General features: G+C 38.7%; 2 protein-coding genes across 3 annotated transcripts in view; one reads left to right on the top strand and one right to left on the bottom strand.

The window, feature by feature from the left end:
• Positions 1 to 16,616, bottom strand: part of LOC134217363 (aminopeptidase N) — a 34,307-nt gene that overhangs the window by 4,761 nt on the left and 12,930 nt on the right. The window contains exons 2-3 of the mRNA XM_062696098.1: positions 6,867 to 6,956; positions 5,826 to 6,757 (exon numbers count right to left, since the gene is read on the bottom strand). Of these exons, the coding sequence (XP_062552082.1) occupies positions 5,826 to 6,757; positions 6,867 to 6,938 (1,004 nt within the window). The 5' untranslated portion in view covers positions 6,939 to 6,956. The remainder of the gene's footprint in view (positions 1 to 5,825; positions 6,758 to 6,866; positions 6,957 to 16,616) is intronic.
• Positions 1 to 16,616, top strand: part of LOC134217362 (uncharacterized) — a 46,552-nt gene that overhangs the window by 17,145 nt on the left and 12,791 nt on the right. The window lies entirely within an intron of this gene.

The following is a 16,616-nucleotide window of genomic DNA, read 5'->3' as shown; positions in this document are numbered from 1 at the left end:
GATAAGAAAAAGACTAATATATTGTAAAATTACCCCCCCCCCCTCTTTAATTATAGTTTAAAAATGCTCAATTCAATGTTTTGTCTTTAAAACTCAAAAGAGCAATTTCCCGATTTATAAATATTGGCCTTCCCTAGTTTACTCGATAGTTGGCAGGTAAGTGTAGGGTTGCTCAGTTTTCCCCCGTCCAAAGCCGACCCTGAGGTAACTTTTATGGTGAGCTGGCCTAGGCGTATGGACGTCGACACCTCAGGACGTGTGGATGTCCATCGGTAGTTACAGAGCTTACATTTTTTGTATGAGAATCTAACAATTACGCTTATGCCCAGTACTCATACTGGTTTTGGTAGGTTCTTATACAGAATTGTAAGAAAATCTAACAGTCTTTGGTTGGAATCTGGATCTCCAGAATGACCATACGGAATCTCTAGGACAGAGATTACCATTTCCTAAATTGAGAAATGATGGAAATAATAATCTACACATCGTCACACGACCTATTTTGAGTCAATTTAGGAAATGATTTAGTTCTGGTTAATAGATTTAGTTCTGGTTTCGGGGATCAAACCCCACCGTAGGAAATGCTTACCCTTTAACCTTCCGCAACTCGCTTCAACTTTCATAACACAAGAACTCGCGTGTTGTAAAAAGTACAACAGTCCTAAAATCCGTTATAATGAAGCCAATTCAAATGATATCAACGTGATTTTTTCGGGAAAATAATAAAGGGGATATATACTCTCATTGAGGATGTTTTTTAAGTCTAATGGATCTTCTGTTGGTCCTCCGGATGATCCGGAACCAACGGAACACCGGTGAAAATAGTCCATCTTCTCAATAAATGGCGCAATGTTTCTTACAATGTTTCTAAAAACTCTAAAAACTCTGAAAAAACTCTAAATCCATCTATTATCCAATAATGCGCATGAGTCAAGAAAAAAATGATTTAGAATTCTCCCATTGAGCGGCGCTAGTGTATATGAAAATATCAGTTTGGTTCGATAACTCGGGATCTATGGGATTTAGTAAATTTCCGTCTTCTACAAAGTTGTTCAGGGATTGGAAACCAATATGTTGAGTAACTGTTTAGTTCAGAATTCAGCCGTAAGGCAGCGCTAGTGTATATGAGTTATTAGTTTGGTTAGATATTTCGGGATCTGTGGGAATTAGAAAGTTGCCGTCTTCTACAATGTTGTTCGAGGATTGGAAACCAATATGTTGAGAAACCGTTTAGTTCAGAATTGAGCCGTAAGGCGGCGCTAGTGTATATGAACGATCAGTTTAGTTCGATATCTTGGGATCTGGGTTGGATTTAGTAAATTGCCGTTTTCTACAACGTTGTTCGAGTACTGAAAACCAATATGTTGAGAAACTGAATAATTTAGATTTTTTTTAGAGGCGCTACTGTATATGAGAGATCAGCTCTTCGATGTCGCGGGATCGGTGGGATTTAGAAAGTTGTTCGAGGATTGGAAATCAATATGTTGAGAAGCTGATTAGTTTAGAATTCATCCGCCAGGAGCTCCTAGTGTTTATGAGAGATCAGTTTGGTTTGATATCTCGGGATCTATTGGTTTTTGAAAGTTGCTATCTTCTATAAAGTTGTTCGAGCATTGGAAACCAATATGTTGAGAAACTGTTTAGTTCAGAATTAAGCCATTAGGCGACGCTAGTGTATATGAGAGATCAGTTTAGGTCGATATTTCAGGATCTGTGGAATTTAGGAAATTGCCGTCTTCTACAAAATTGTTCGAGGACTGGAAACCAATATGTTGAAAAACTGAATACTAATTCATCCGCAAGGAGGTGCTACTGCATATGAGATATCAGTTCTTCGATATCTTGGGATCTGGGAGATTTAGAAAATTGCCGTCTTCTACAAAGATGTTCGGGGATTGGAAACCAATATGTTGAAATATTGTGAAGTTTAAAATTCATCCGTAGAGTAGTGATAGTAAATGTGAGACCACCAGTTTGAATATATAACCCCGGATCTGTGATATTAGAGAGTGGCCGTCTTCTTCACAGCGGTTCAAGGATAAAAACCATTATTCTGAAGAACTGTTTAGTTTGCTGAGTGGTGAAATATGGATCAACCAGTTTTGTTATATATCGCAGGATATGTGGGATTTGAAAGTGCCGTCATTTACAGTTATTTGGGATTTGAAAACCAATGTGTTCAGAAAACTGTGCTTGATAGTCATATAACTACCGTTTCTGCCTCATACACAGGAGTCCTTGGGTTCGATCTCAGACCCATTTCATTCGCCTACTTTGTATCTTTTTGTATATTTCTCATGTTCCAGCAATCGCTAGAACTGGAAATGGATTTCCGTTTCCTTCCTGTACCTTCAACTTGACTAGTCTAACAGTAACTGTTAGAATTGGAAATGCAGGAAAAACTTGTTTCTTACATCCCATTAGAATTCCGTATTTTGTGTTCCTTTCACATCCCAACATTTTTTTTAGCTGAAATAGCTTCTTTTTGGCTAAATAAGGCCTTTAACAGCATTCAATGTTTGTTGGGATTGGCCACTCATTATTATTATCAAAAAACTGATCATACTAGCCAGGATTCACATAGATTTACAGTATATCGAGTAAGGCAAAGTGCACTGTAAGTACCCCAAGTAGGTATGGTACCTCATTAAGGTATTTTCAGGAATTCAGATGGCTATTACAAACACATCATACTTGTCGAATAACTTAACTTAGACAAAGTATTGATTTGGTATTCAATATCTCTCGAATACCTGATGTGGTTATTATCATCAATTACTACTATTTAAGTATTATTATGATAGAATTCATCATTCATTTGTTTGCGTAGTACACATATTTTTGGGCTATTATTATACCTTTGGCGAAGGTGGAAATATCTATACAATATTTTATGGTAAAGAGCGTTGATTAACTTCCTGGTCATTATCAGAAATGGTTTAGATTTTAGAAGATAATCATTGGTTTAGGACGAATTGTACAAAACGACCATTCTCGGACGTTCCAGATTTGCGGAAAGGCCGTCTGGTAGCCACCTGCGGCCTTTGCAGAATAAGAACTGTGAATAAACACTAAGACCACCATCAAAAATGTCTTAGGAAAAATTGCCCTACTTTAGGACGAACCATCCAAAATGACCACTCTGATGACCACATAGTCATAGCTGATTAAGACTTTGACATATCTCAAAGATCACCGTCAGAAATGATTTAGAAAAAAAATGCGTTGCTCTAGGAAAAAAATCCCAAAATCACCAATTCTACGGTCGTTCCGGATTATCTGATTATTAATGACTGTAAATTTCCTTCAAAATCACTGTCAGAAAAGGTTTAGAAAAATTGCGCTGCTCTAGGACGAGCTTCACAAAATGACAATTTTTACGGATGCTCCGGATTTTCCGGAAGGCAGGCTGGTGGCCACTGTGGTCGTAGCAGAGTAGGAGCTGTGTATTATTGCGCTGCGCTAGGATAAACTTTTCAAAATTACCATTTCTACGGACGTTCTGGATGATCCGGGAGGCCTCTGTTGGCCACCTACGGTAGAGTAAGAACTGTGGAATATCTCTAAAATCACCCTAAGAAATGGTTTAGAAAAAAATTGCGCTGCTCTAGGACGAACTTCACAAAATGACCATTTTTACGGACGTTCCGGATTTTCCGGAAGGCCGCCTGGTGTCCGCCTGTGGTCATAGCATAGTAAGAACTCCTTAGAAAAAATTCCGCTGCTAAAGGACGAACTTTCCAAAATAATCATTTTTACGAACGATTCGGGTTTTCCGGAACGCCGCCTGGTGGCCACCTACGGTCATGGGTGAATGAGAACTGCGAATTAACTCCAAGGTTATTATCAAAAATAATATAGAAAAAATCGCGTTACTTTAGGATGAATTGTTAATGAAATAAATAAATAATTCATTACTGTTTACTTTCCCTGTGAACCTGAGCCTTTTATTCAGCTAAATTTACCCAAATCACTTTTATTATCTTTTCAATTGATGAAGAACTATTTTTTTATGAATAGATGGTGGTTTGGTGCAAATTGGTCAACTGACTAAAAAGATATCTCATTTTTACTCAATGTGTAGAACTTTTTACAACGATGCGAGTCCCGGAAAATTAATACATTTTTCGAACTAAATCTATCACATGTTGTGCATATGTATAAATCGAGTTTCAAACATAGTTATTAATGGGGAAGGGTCGTTTGGCCGAATGCCACTAGGCCGAACAAACCATTAAGCCGAAACCCATCTGGCCGAACGGGTCATCCGGCCAAATAGGGCGAATAGGTCATTTAGCCGAAAAGGTCATTTGGCCGAATACTTACGGTGTTGAGCTTAATTTTAAGATTAAAATAAAATCGAAACCCATTTGGCCGAAAGTCATTTGACCGAATAGGTAATTTGAAAGGTAGGAAATAAGTAGTGATAAATGAGTCGTCTTACTTTTCTCACCTCATTTTTCACTTCTTACTGTAAAAAGTGAGAAGCGCGAAGTGAGTAGTGAGGCGTCTCACTTCTCACTCCTCATTTCTCACTTCTCTCTGTGAAAAGGGAGAAGCACAAAGTGAGAAGGGAGACACCTCTCTTCTCACTCATCACTGTGACCGGTTTTGCCATATGCCTATTCTGCCAAATGACCTTTTCGGTCAAATGACTTATTCGGACAAATGACCCATTCAGACAACAATTCGGTGAAATGACCTATTCGGCCAAATGACCTTTTCGGTCAGTTGACCTATTCGGACAAATGGCCTTCTCGGCTGAATTTTTTTCTGAATTTGCAAAAGATTTTGTTTTGGCAGGTGGCCATCGTTACTTTCAAAGAAAACAACGTCCGTTTGCTAGATCTTCATTATAGCAGAACGTTTCTCCTGAGCTTACGATTTGTCACATATCAGTTTGGCAAAAAAAAGTGTCTTTTTTAGTTAGTTCTCGAGACTATGACGAAGAGACGAAAATGCGTATCTCGAACCTGCATCAAAAAATCATCTGAATTTCCAAGAGAAATTCTCATGAACTTCCACGGACAACTCTTCGGAATTTCAATGGTAACCGCTTGGTGTTTCATCGGATTTTTATATTCTCTCGATGTTGTAGTAGAATTCTTCCAAGAATGTCTTAAAATTGCTTTTGAGAACAACAATTTGCTTGCTAGACAAAGCACCTTTTGTGTTCTAAAATTGTCAATGATGAAGAAATAACCAATCTTTGTGATGAGAAAATTATTTTAAGCTTTTAGTGGAATGTATTCACTTGTCATAAGACGAGTTTCTACTATTCCATTAAATTCCACTACTTTATTTACCTTTGAGTTCTACGATAAATTCACTTTTTGTGACTACTCACACATTATGTAACGCTAGAGGAGGAGGAAAGGGGTCAGGTCAAGTGTAAAGTAAAGTGCAAATTATTCAACTTACAATATGGGTTATGGCAGGGAGGATGGATATCTTAAATTTCCAAATTTAGCGTTACGAACCCTTTGCGAGAATTGCGAGAATTGTGGGAATGCGATATAGTTAATTATATTAAACAGAATTGCAATAATACGGCGTTCTTGGTATTGAATAAGGTGTTACTGATTGTCATATTTACATTTAGAAATTCTTATAATTTTAGAAAAAATTAAAATTTAAATGTTAAAAAGTAGAATCAATTTCATCCCAAGTAACATTTTAAGTTTAATAACGCTATATATTGTTTTCTTTACTTTTTTCGGATTAAATATATAACGACTTAAACCAAAATTGACGTATGGTAAAATAAAAAATGTATATCTTCCTATAGAATTCCATTCGTAGTAATATTAACATTTGCTACTTACCTGAAAACCACTAAGCCCCAGTTATCTGCTGGTTTTACAGAAGAAAAATTAGGCAGAGCGACAACATCTAGTTTGTCCAACGGGAAGCTGGCATTCCAAAACCGAACAAGGTGCTCCAATATAGTGTTGATTTTAATGTTCACATCTTTTATTTGATCGTGGAAATCTTTCCTCGCCCAAACTTTCAAATTAGGCTTCATTCCCTGCTCGCTTGGCGCTTGCTCGGGCACAACTTCCTCCAAGTCGGACAACACAAATCCCAATGCAAACGTTGAAATTGGAGCCGTTGGGTGGAAACGATCTGCCACTCTATCTTGGGGCAAATCTTCACTAGAAGCCACTTCAGTGTTGAACAGCGTGTGGAAATGCTTTGGACGCACTATTGTCACTTGGAAAGGCACTTTGTAGGATGGCTCATCGAAGCACGGGAAAACACGACGGGCGTGATTTGGCCGAAAGTACGAGGCGAAATATGAGTGGTCCTGCTGCTGATCTCCATCGTAGCTTTTGTATTTCCCTTGGAACAGTCCTTCTGTGTTCTCCCAAATCATGCCTTTAAAGCTGATACGAGCCTCGTATGTAGCGCCAACAGTGATGTCATCGTGGAAATAGATAACTAGAAGTGGCTTTTTCGGTACCCTATCGATGCGACGAATTTTCAGCTGTTTCGCTTTTTCGTTCTCGCCGGCACTGTGCTCAATGATCTCAATGTTCTCTTCGTCGATGTGCAGATCATGGTGTGCATGGAGATTAATTTGATTTGTCTGTTTAACGCAAGTCATTGTTATATTGACGTTGCCATGGAAGGCTGATTGATTGGGATCGATCTCTAACTGCAACGTGTATTGAACTGGAACCAGATCTGCTAATAGTTTATTGTCTGGTATGAGCGGATTGGTAGCGGAAAGATCGATACTGCGACGTATGCGGTACTGTAGCATTTGGTTTTTTATTTTATATATTTAAAATTAAAGAGAATGCAATGTTAGCAAAAGTGCGACCCTACATACGAACAAAATGGAATATAATATTAATACTCACCTGTCGCCATGAAAGTGCCGGTGTTGTTACTATCAACAAAATTGATATAAATGGGATGCCACGCCACCCCATTTTGAATAGAACAGTATTCTGTGAAAAAATGATTAAGTATCTGTAAAAAATTAGGTATGCAACAAAATTGAATATTGATTTTTATTACAAATCATACACCCAAAATACAAATCTTACAGTTATTTGTGTGTGTCCATTCAAACCCCTACTGGCTGACAATAATGTAATAGAAAAAAAATTATCGTATTACAGTCAGATTTAGTCCGAGAGTTACATGGTGATAGCTCTACTGGAGTGATTCATTTCAGACTGACTGATATTTCATGATTAGTCCAAGGTTATTGTCTTATCCAGCACGTACTTATGGGAATCATAATAAAAATATATTAAAACATTCTCACCAAATTAATCCATTTCTGGTAACACGAGACTTTGGTCATCGGCAATCAACACCATGCACCGTTCGATGCTATCAACTTCGGCAATCGGTCTAGTCGGCACCAAGGGTTTATTCAACGTCAGTTCAAGATTTCCTAATTTTCACGAAACAACTAGTTCACACTGATCGTGAACGGACACTTTTAATCCTTCTTTGCTTTTCGAACGTTATGTAGCTGGCATTGATATTGCAAACACCAAGACAACCTCTCGACGAAGAGTATCAAATGACTTTTTCACGGTTTTGTGAAGAGCAAATTGTTAGATTTCAATACAAGGGTTGTATTGAAATCTTTCGAAATCGTATATGCTAAAAATTTTAACAGTCTCTGTTATACAGAACTTAAATAAATTCCTGGACAAGTCTTGTCCAACAGTTGCTTGGATTTATTATCCTGCTTTTTTGGAAATGGAAGGCTTTACAACTCAAAGGCTGATTTACAGTTCAAAAACGGGATTTGGTCTCCCATGTAATTTAAATGGGAGCGGGATTTGCGTTTCCCGTGACAGGAGAAGAAAAAACGGGGAAACAATTCGATAAGAAAAGTATTTTGAGCTTTTTAGTGGAATGTCTCCACTTGTCATAAGACGAGTTTATACAATCCCATTGAATTCCACCACTTAATTGTATCTTGACAGATACGTATTTCGACCTCAACAGTAAGGCCGTCTTCAGTGTCTCGTAGTCGAGTCAAGTACGAGACACTGAAGACGGCCTTACTGTTCAATGGGATTGTATAAACTCGTCTTATGACAAGGGGAAACAATTCGGTTTGATTTTTATCCGTGCGGGAAATGCGTTATCTCTGACGGAAATTTATTATGGAAAGAACCTAGTGAATTGGGTAAAAAAGTGAGAAATGTGAAGACAAAACTGAGTAATAAGAAGCGAGAAATGAAAAATGAGTAGTGAGCACTGAGCAGTGAGCAATGAGCAGTAAGAAGTGAGCAGTAAGAATAAGAAGTAAGAAATGTAAAATTAGAAGTGAGAAGTGAAAGTTGAGTAGTGAGAAGTGAAAAGTGAGTAGTGTAGTTAGTAGTGAGAATGAGACGCGAGAAGTGAAAATGAGAAGTGAATAGTGTGAAATGAGTTATAAGGAGTGAGAAATGAGCTGTGAGAAGTGAAAAAATAAACTGTGAGACGTAAGTGTGAGTGGTGTGCCCCCGAAAACGCGAGCACTTTGAGGATTCCGTCAGGAGTGACCTTAAGGAAAACAAACAAGATAGACATGTCTTTTTTGATTAGCTGCAAAAAAAAGATGAAATCATCATCGTCATCATGGGGTCTATTTTATTTTGACGTTTCTGCATGTAGTAAATGGTAGTAAACTGTAGTAAAGGCTAAGTTCGAATGTAGCATATGCCATAAGTTCTAAAAAAAAATTATTCATATCAAACATATAGTTTTCTCTGTGGATTTCATTTTTGAGTAGATACACCCAACCAGCTGATGGCAGATTTTAATACAGTTCTGCATAAGAATCTTACAAAACTGTACAATATTTGGGCTTACTATACAATTTCGGAAGATTTTAATACAATTGTTGTATTGAAATGATACAGATTTGTATTATTTTAATACAATATCTGTATAAAATGCTTACAGAATTGTATATGCCCAGATTTTATACAATAATTGTCAGATTTGTTTTTTGGGTGTACTACAAGCGTTGAGTTTTGCTACTTTTTATTTCATACCCAATCACTCGTTCACTCACTCACTTATTCACTCTCACTCACTCATTCTCTCTCACTCACTCATTCACTAACTTTCACTCATTCACTAACTTCCACTCACTCACTCCCATTTACATACTCACTCTCTCTTACTCTCTCACTAACTCACTCAATCTTACACACATTCATTCTCACTCGTTCACTCACTCACTCATTAACTCTCACTCACTCATTTTCACTCACTCACTCATTAACTTTCACCCTCACTTTGACTCATTCACTCAGTCTCTCTTCAACTCAATTTCTCTCTTACTCACTCTCTCCTTTTCTCCCGCTATTTCTCCCTCTTATCGTTTTCTTTCCCTCTTATCGCTCGTGTGTATTTGTTTAAAGAAACTCAAACCAAAACCCTGAAGTGTAAACTCAAGCACGGGCGCGGATATGCAGATTCTCAAAACCTGAAGCAAACCCAATCACGGAAATGTTTTGACAGTGGAGACTTATTGGCGAAAAATTTACTCTGACAAAACCCGGAACAAAATCCCGTAACAAATCCCACGGACACGTTTTCCGAACTATAAACCAGCCTTTACCATCAAGACAGCATTCATAGACGGTATGACAGCTGCAGTCTTCCATCTCAATCCGGGAAGCCATTGGTGACAAGTATACTGATAGCTTCATATTCGCGGTGACCAAATACACGATTTCAAAATGCGGCATGCGGAACGGTCATGTTGAAAATGATTGACGTGCGATTTGATGCCAGCTTCTTTACCGAGATGTGGTTTGATTTCGGTACCAAAACCCCTTCTTCTAAGGTTAGGTTTGATTGGTCACCCTTTGGAGAAAGCACAGTACCTAGGCATAAAACGATGTCATCCACCTTGGCGGCAGTACCGTCGCGTCGGCAGAAATTATATCCTGATTACTACTTTCCTCGAGTTCCAGGAAGCTCGACCAATCTGCACAGAAGTGCGATGTCGCGCCTGAATCAATTATCCACGAGTTTGACACTGATACTACACCCAACCAGAGATTGCAACATTTTATTGCAATCTCGCATTAGTTTCGTGTACAGTTTGCCATAATTTGCGACATATGCATAGATTGTATTAAGTAAACGGCAGGCCCTTGTATTAGGTCTCCGGTCACGAGAAAATAAGAACTGGTTATGTGTTAGTGTCTAACATTGAATCTAATTTTACACTCCCCCATCGAGAAGTGAAATGCTGTATACTTCGACAACCTCAGCAACCATACAAAAAAATCGGTCAAAGACGGGAATTGAACCCGAACCCTCCACCCTTAGCACATCTAGACTGACGCGCTAACCATCTGGACTATTTACCAGATGAGGAACGACGCGACCAAAGGCAATCATAATCCACGTTTCATGCTATGCGGATGTGACAAGTGGAAGGGTAACAGGGATAGCAATGAGTGATACGAGAGGAATAAGCACCATGCATATTTGCGTCCTTTTCCGTTATCAAGCTAAATGGAATCGGGAAGATTGTGTGGGTTAAAGTTATACTGCTGTACGGAATTCATATACTTGTTCTAGGAGGAGCCAACGAGATTCGTTTGGATGTATTGATTGAAACCAAATAAACCGACTTAATACAATGAGCTGTATCAACAAGTATGGCATACTCTGATCGGTTTGAATGCGAGATTTGATATAAAATGCTTAATACAAAGAATGTCACACAGAATTGTTTTGGGTGTAGCTTTCCGGAATCAAAAGAGTATTCCTGCTTCTTCTGAGAATTAATGCCGAGTTGCTCTTAGGCGTAGCCTTGTTGGCTTCTTACGCTGCCGTAATCTGAAAAAGTGACGTATACGCAATTTTCCAAAAATGGTGTTAACAAGTACTACTCATCGAGCTCTTTAACAAAAAAATGGAAAACATGCATGTTGTAAAATGGCTGTTACGTCACTTTACCAGATTACGGCAGTACGGTGATCTTCAGATGGCTTTCAGTTCGCCTCAAGACCAGGAAGGGGCATTCTATAACAGTAGTGATGCAACATTTTCTTTTGTGCGACTTGAGCACAGATTCTGACGCAACACTCAAACAAGTTGAACGCTTAACTAATTCACCTTGGGGCGTAGGGGAACTGGGGGTAGGACGCCCACGTTAAGGAAAATGCCATTTTTATCAATGAAAACCACCATTTCAGCCAGTTTTCATCAGCGCATACTGAAGAACAGCATATCTGCGACTGACTACCGATAACAGATATCTAATTGTCCATTTTATTGCACAGAAATTTGATTTTTAAAAAGCACCCGAATTCAATTGATTTTGAAACCATGCGGGGTGAGATGCGCCAGTGGATGGGTTAAAACGCGCATGTGCTTATCGTACATGATTTTCATTTTAATTGCCTACATTAAGGCAATTAACCGAATGTTGCAGCTGTTTCGATCATACGAAATGAGCATGGGCGTAATCCCCCACACCGACCTCAGAAGTTTGAAGGCCCATAAAATCGTTTTAAAACCATTTTGACGACGATTTCGTGTGGAACATAAAGAACACGAGTAAGCAGCATGGCTCATGGCTCAATTATTAATTTATCAATGTATAACAGCGACAGAAAGACTAAATTCCACCGAGCTAGAATTGCATCAAAACACGCAAAAATCGTTTTTCGAGTTTTCATGTATAACTAGAGAAAAATCATGAAATATATGTATCCAATGGCAATATTTTTCATTGCTTTATCGTATAGACTATTGAAAATAATCAAAATGGGGATATTTAACCTTATTCAGGGGTGGCGCGTTTTAACCCCTATGGGCGTGCTACCCCCACTTCCCCTACCAACTCTATCGTCGACCAATCTGCTTAGTTCAGGTTTGATGATGATCCTGGAATATTTTGGAAAATCCACAAATTGTGCTCAATTTCATTCAACTCTTCACCGGTCAACATAAACCGCTCGAAAAAGCGTTTTCGAAAATGTGCTAATGATTTCACCCTCGGCCCTCGTCGCAGATCAGCTTGAGAACCGATACTTTGGGATTTTTCGCCTTTTCTTACTGTTCCCGAAGTTTTCCCCGCAGTGGCGCGCTGTTCACTGGCGGGACAGAGATGGGACACCATGCGTTGTTTTTAAAAGATGTTCCTAAGCGGTGCCCCACCGCCTGTGCCTGTGCCGCTGTTCCAATGTTTAAATGTTATAATTCCCGTCATTGAGTTTCTATATTCAAAATCGCTCTATTGTGGATGGTCGAGAATTTTTCCGTTACTATGAAATTGGCTCGTCTAACAACGGCCCACAGCCTTTTAGAGGCGAAGTGAAGCACGAGACCGTGAAGAGTGAGTGAACCTTTTTTCTCTAGATGAAGGATAGAAGAAATGATCAAGAAAACATCAAATTTTATAACAAACTAGTCAGGTCGGCAGACTTTGTCCTGCGTAGTAGGCAAAAATGCGCGTTGTGGACCGCCCATGCGAAATTTCCATACGGTTCTTAGTATTAGTTTTTTACGATTTTCTCAACCTTATTCATAATTTTTCCATAAAGAAATATCATATAAACCGGTCAGAAACGATTACGGACATATTTGCAGAAGGAATGAAGAAAATCCATATAGCCGTTTTCGAGTTATGCGGATTCGAACACTGACCATTTCATTTTTATTATATAGACTAGTCGACCCTGCATAGTCGGCGAAAATGCGCGTTGTGAACTGCCTATGCGAAATTCCTAGGCAAATCTTTAATTTAGTTTTTCACGATTTACTCAACTTAACTGATAATTTTCGCATGAGGAAATATCATATAAACCCGTCGGAAATTATAACGAAAGTAGCTGCTGAAGGAATGAACAAAATCCATCCAGCCGTTTTCATGTTATGCGGATACGAACACAGACCATTTCATTTTTATTATATAGATATTATTATATGAAATAAAAAATGATTTGGAAGCACTGGTCATCCCCTCGTCGAAGCAACCGGCTGAAAACAACAAGGCAGTCGAAATTGAATTGTCACATTCTATTCTAGTCTAGAACGAACCTGGAAGACAAACGAAAATCGTGCCTACTTGATAACATTTTTTTTTGTTGCATCATACCTATTTACGCCTCAATCACTTTTCGCGAGAATTTCCAGGACGGAGACGAGCCAGCCTCGGGCTGAAAGTCTCCTTAATAAAGACACAAAAAAAAGAATTTCCAGGAACTAATTATAAGCTTTTTACCGGAAAGGGATTCAAACTTATTATAATTTTATTTATTTTTTGTTGGGTTCGATTCCTGGTCCGATATAGGAACTGTTTGGGTTGGAAATTTTCTTGATTATCCTAGTATCTTCTTCTTAGTCACATGATATATTAATGCAAAAATGATAACTTGGCTTAGAAACCTTGCGGTTAATAACTGTGGAAGTGCTTAGAGCTGCGAGCTACGAGGTGACAATATCCCAGTGGGGTATGTAATGCCAATAAGAAGAACAAGAAGGGATTCGAACCTAAAACATCAACAAAATGGAGATTCGGTCGAAGGTTCCTGTCAAACCTGAACCTGAGTTGCGTGCTCTTGCCTACGCAATGCGGTCGGTTCTGAGCTTGACGACCGACTGGCAAATAGCTTACACAACCTCACTTGATCAGCACAGTTGCTGATGAAGAATGTGTATAGCCGCCAGACATTCTAAATACTCACGCTCCTCTAATGTGGACATGTACTATACACACTTAATTTTTTTCGCCGAGATCTCAGCATTTTTTGTTTATTTTCCCGAGATGAGCACCGCCGAGTTTCAGCAAACATGGTATCTGCCGAGATTTCAGTAAGAGTGACGTTTCGGTTTCTGAGATACGGCGAATATTTTGCTGAGAATCAGTATTAAACAAAATTTTTTGCCGAAGCTCAGTTTTGAAATTTACTGAGCAACAGCAGTGCCCAGTTTTGCCGAGCTCGAAATAGAAAAAGTTAGTGTGTACACATGTGGAAGTATTGGCTTGAGAAATGGATTGCGAGTGATTTGACTATGCGTCCAATTTAGGAGTCTCGACCTCGAGTTCGTTCAGTAGCCTCTAGGTTCCGAAGGCCGACGGAGGTCCTTCGTAGCTTAGTTGGTTAAAGCACCAGTCTAGCGTACTGTAGGATCATGGGTTCGAGTCCCATCGAAGGAAAAGTGGTTACCTCCAATACATTTTCCAAATCAATATCTTCCACATAACGTACATATTCACATATGAGTTTTCATAACATTGTAAATTAACGTCCAAGTCGGGTGGTTTAATCCCCGGAAATAGACAATTAACTTTGATTGCACTGAAATTATGTTATTATCTATATATATAAAAACCAATCTATGTATGTATGTTCGCTAACTACTTCTGAACCACTTGGCCGAATCCACCCAAATTTGGTACACACGTTCTCTATCCTCAGGGGAAGTTAACAAAGGGGGTGGGAGGGTCATTTAGGAAAGGGGGAGGGGTTTTGTTTAGAAAACGAACAATTATGTGTAACTTTCATCTCCCAGGACCGATTTCAACCAAATTTTGTACACATATTCACTATAAGGAAACAATCATATGAGAGATTTTGGGAAAGGGGAGGGGTCTGGAGGGAGGGTATTGTTCAGAAAACGGGTAATTTAGAGTAAATTCTGAACCCCTGCACCGATTTCAACCAAATTTGATACACACATTCTCTACCCTAAAGAAAAGATAACAAAGGGGTGGGGCGGTCATTGTAAAAAAGGGAGGGTATGGGGGAGGGTTGTCTTTATAAAACGAGCAATTCAGTGTTACTCCCAACTTCCAGTACCCATATCAACCAAATATTGTACACATATTCACTAAGAGAAGTCGATCACATGGAAGTGTAATTTGGGAAAAGAGGAGGGGTCTGGGGAGGGGTATTGTTCAGAAAACAGGCAATTCAGTGTTTCTTTTGAACCCCTGGACCGCTTTCATCCAAATTTGGTACACACATTCTCTATCCTAAGGAGAAAATAACAAAGGGGTGGGATGATCATTGGGAAAAGGGGAGGTAAGGGGAAGGGTTGTCTTTAGAAAAGAGCAATTCAGTGTAACACCCAACTCCCAGGACCGATTTCAGCCAAATTTGGTGCACACATTTTCTATCCTAAGGAGAAGATAACAAAGAAGGTGGGAGGGTCATTTTGGAAAAAGGGAAGTTATGGGGAAGGTTGTCTTTAAAAATGAGCAATTCAGTGTAACTCCCAGGATAAATTTCAACCAGATTTGGTACACTTATTCTCTATTTTTGGAAGATGTTTATTGAAAAGGTGGAAGGGCCAAACAAAGATATAAAAATATATTGATACAAAGGTTCAATTCTATGACCGGTAGATCTACCTCTGTGGGTTTCGTGCTACAGCATTGGACATTTTAATTCTATAATTTACTTTTCAGTCCCTAGCAAAGCCGGATACATATAGCTATTAGCTATCTATATATCTCGGATACTTATTCAACGTATGTGACGTATGTGATTTTGTAAACAAAAATTTAAACGTTGATTTCTGCAATCTGATAGCACTCCCACGCAAACTATCGCCACATACAGGTAGGGGAAGGTTTCGGCTACATGTTCGTTGTGTTGGTTTGCGTGGGAGTGTCATCATATTTGACAAATCGACGTATGCATCTTTGTTTACAAAATCACATACGTCGTTTTGAATAAGTTGCCGAGATATATAAAACTCAATGTTTGTATGTTTGTGTGTATGCTCCAGCCTAACTTCTGAACCCATTATTGTATTGTTTAGTTATCGATCAATTCAACCATTTATCGAAATCATGGTTTGCCCAACGTGAAAAGCAATGATTAATGTGTTTCCTTCTGGATGGTGAATGTGATCCCTTCTTTAAAAATAGACGTTTGCCCGGAATAAGGCATCGGTGGATGTTTTTCCTTCTTTAGAAATAGACGTTTGCCCGGAATATGGCGATTATGGGTTTGCTCCCTTCTTCAAAATCAGTCAATGTTTTCAAATGAAATCTGCCTTCTTTTGATCAAATGATGAAGTATCGATAAGAAAACGCAATTATCCTGTTGACCAATTGGTTTATTCATTTTCCGATTGTGAAAAAAAAAACTGCGAATCAAACTGGCAATTCCGAGCAAGGCCGGGTACATAAAGCTAGTTTAGTATAAAATACTGTTACTAACGCTTTAACTTCATTTGTAGTGAAATAAAAACAGCAATTTGTTAGGCCGAGTCGTAGAAAAACTGTCACAATAGAAGTCCGCCATACAACCCATTTTGGAATTTAGCCTCGTATATGAATTATTGAATGAATTATTGGAACCCAAATTACTAAATAATCGAAAAAATAATTGTTTCAGACGTCTTTGATTATCGGTATTATAAAGTACCTAAAGTACTTAAGAACAATTGGTAGTCTATTTCTTAAAGATCCCAGAAACCTCTATGATTATTGTTTAGACTTTAAATTACTTTGAAATCACCTTTTGCCAACACACAGATTCTTGTAAGCCAATGACTTCATATGTTCTTTCCATAATCATGGGTAGGACAATGCTTTGATTGTCCCACCCAGGAAAATTCATGCGTAGGACATGTCCTACTTGTCCCACCCACTCCCGGCGCCACTGATCTAG

This window comes from Armigeres subalbatus, chromosome 2, assembly GCF_024139115.2.
Source record: "Armigeres subalbatus isolate Guangzhou_Male chromosome 2, GZ_Asu_2, whole genome shotgun sequence".
Classification (NCBI taxonomy): domain Eukaryota; kingdom Metazoa; phylum Arthropoda; class Insecta; order Diptera; family Culicidae; genus Armigeres; species Armigeres subalbatus.
The sequence above is the reverse complement of the archived record's forward strand: the minus strand, read 5'-3'. Positions and strand labels throughout refer to the sequence as shown.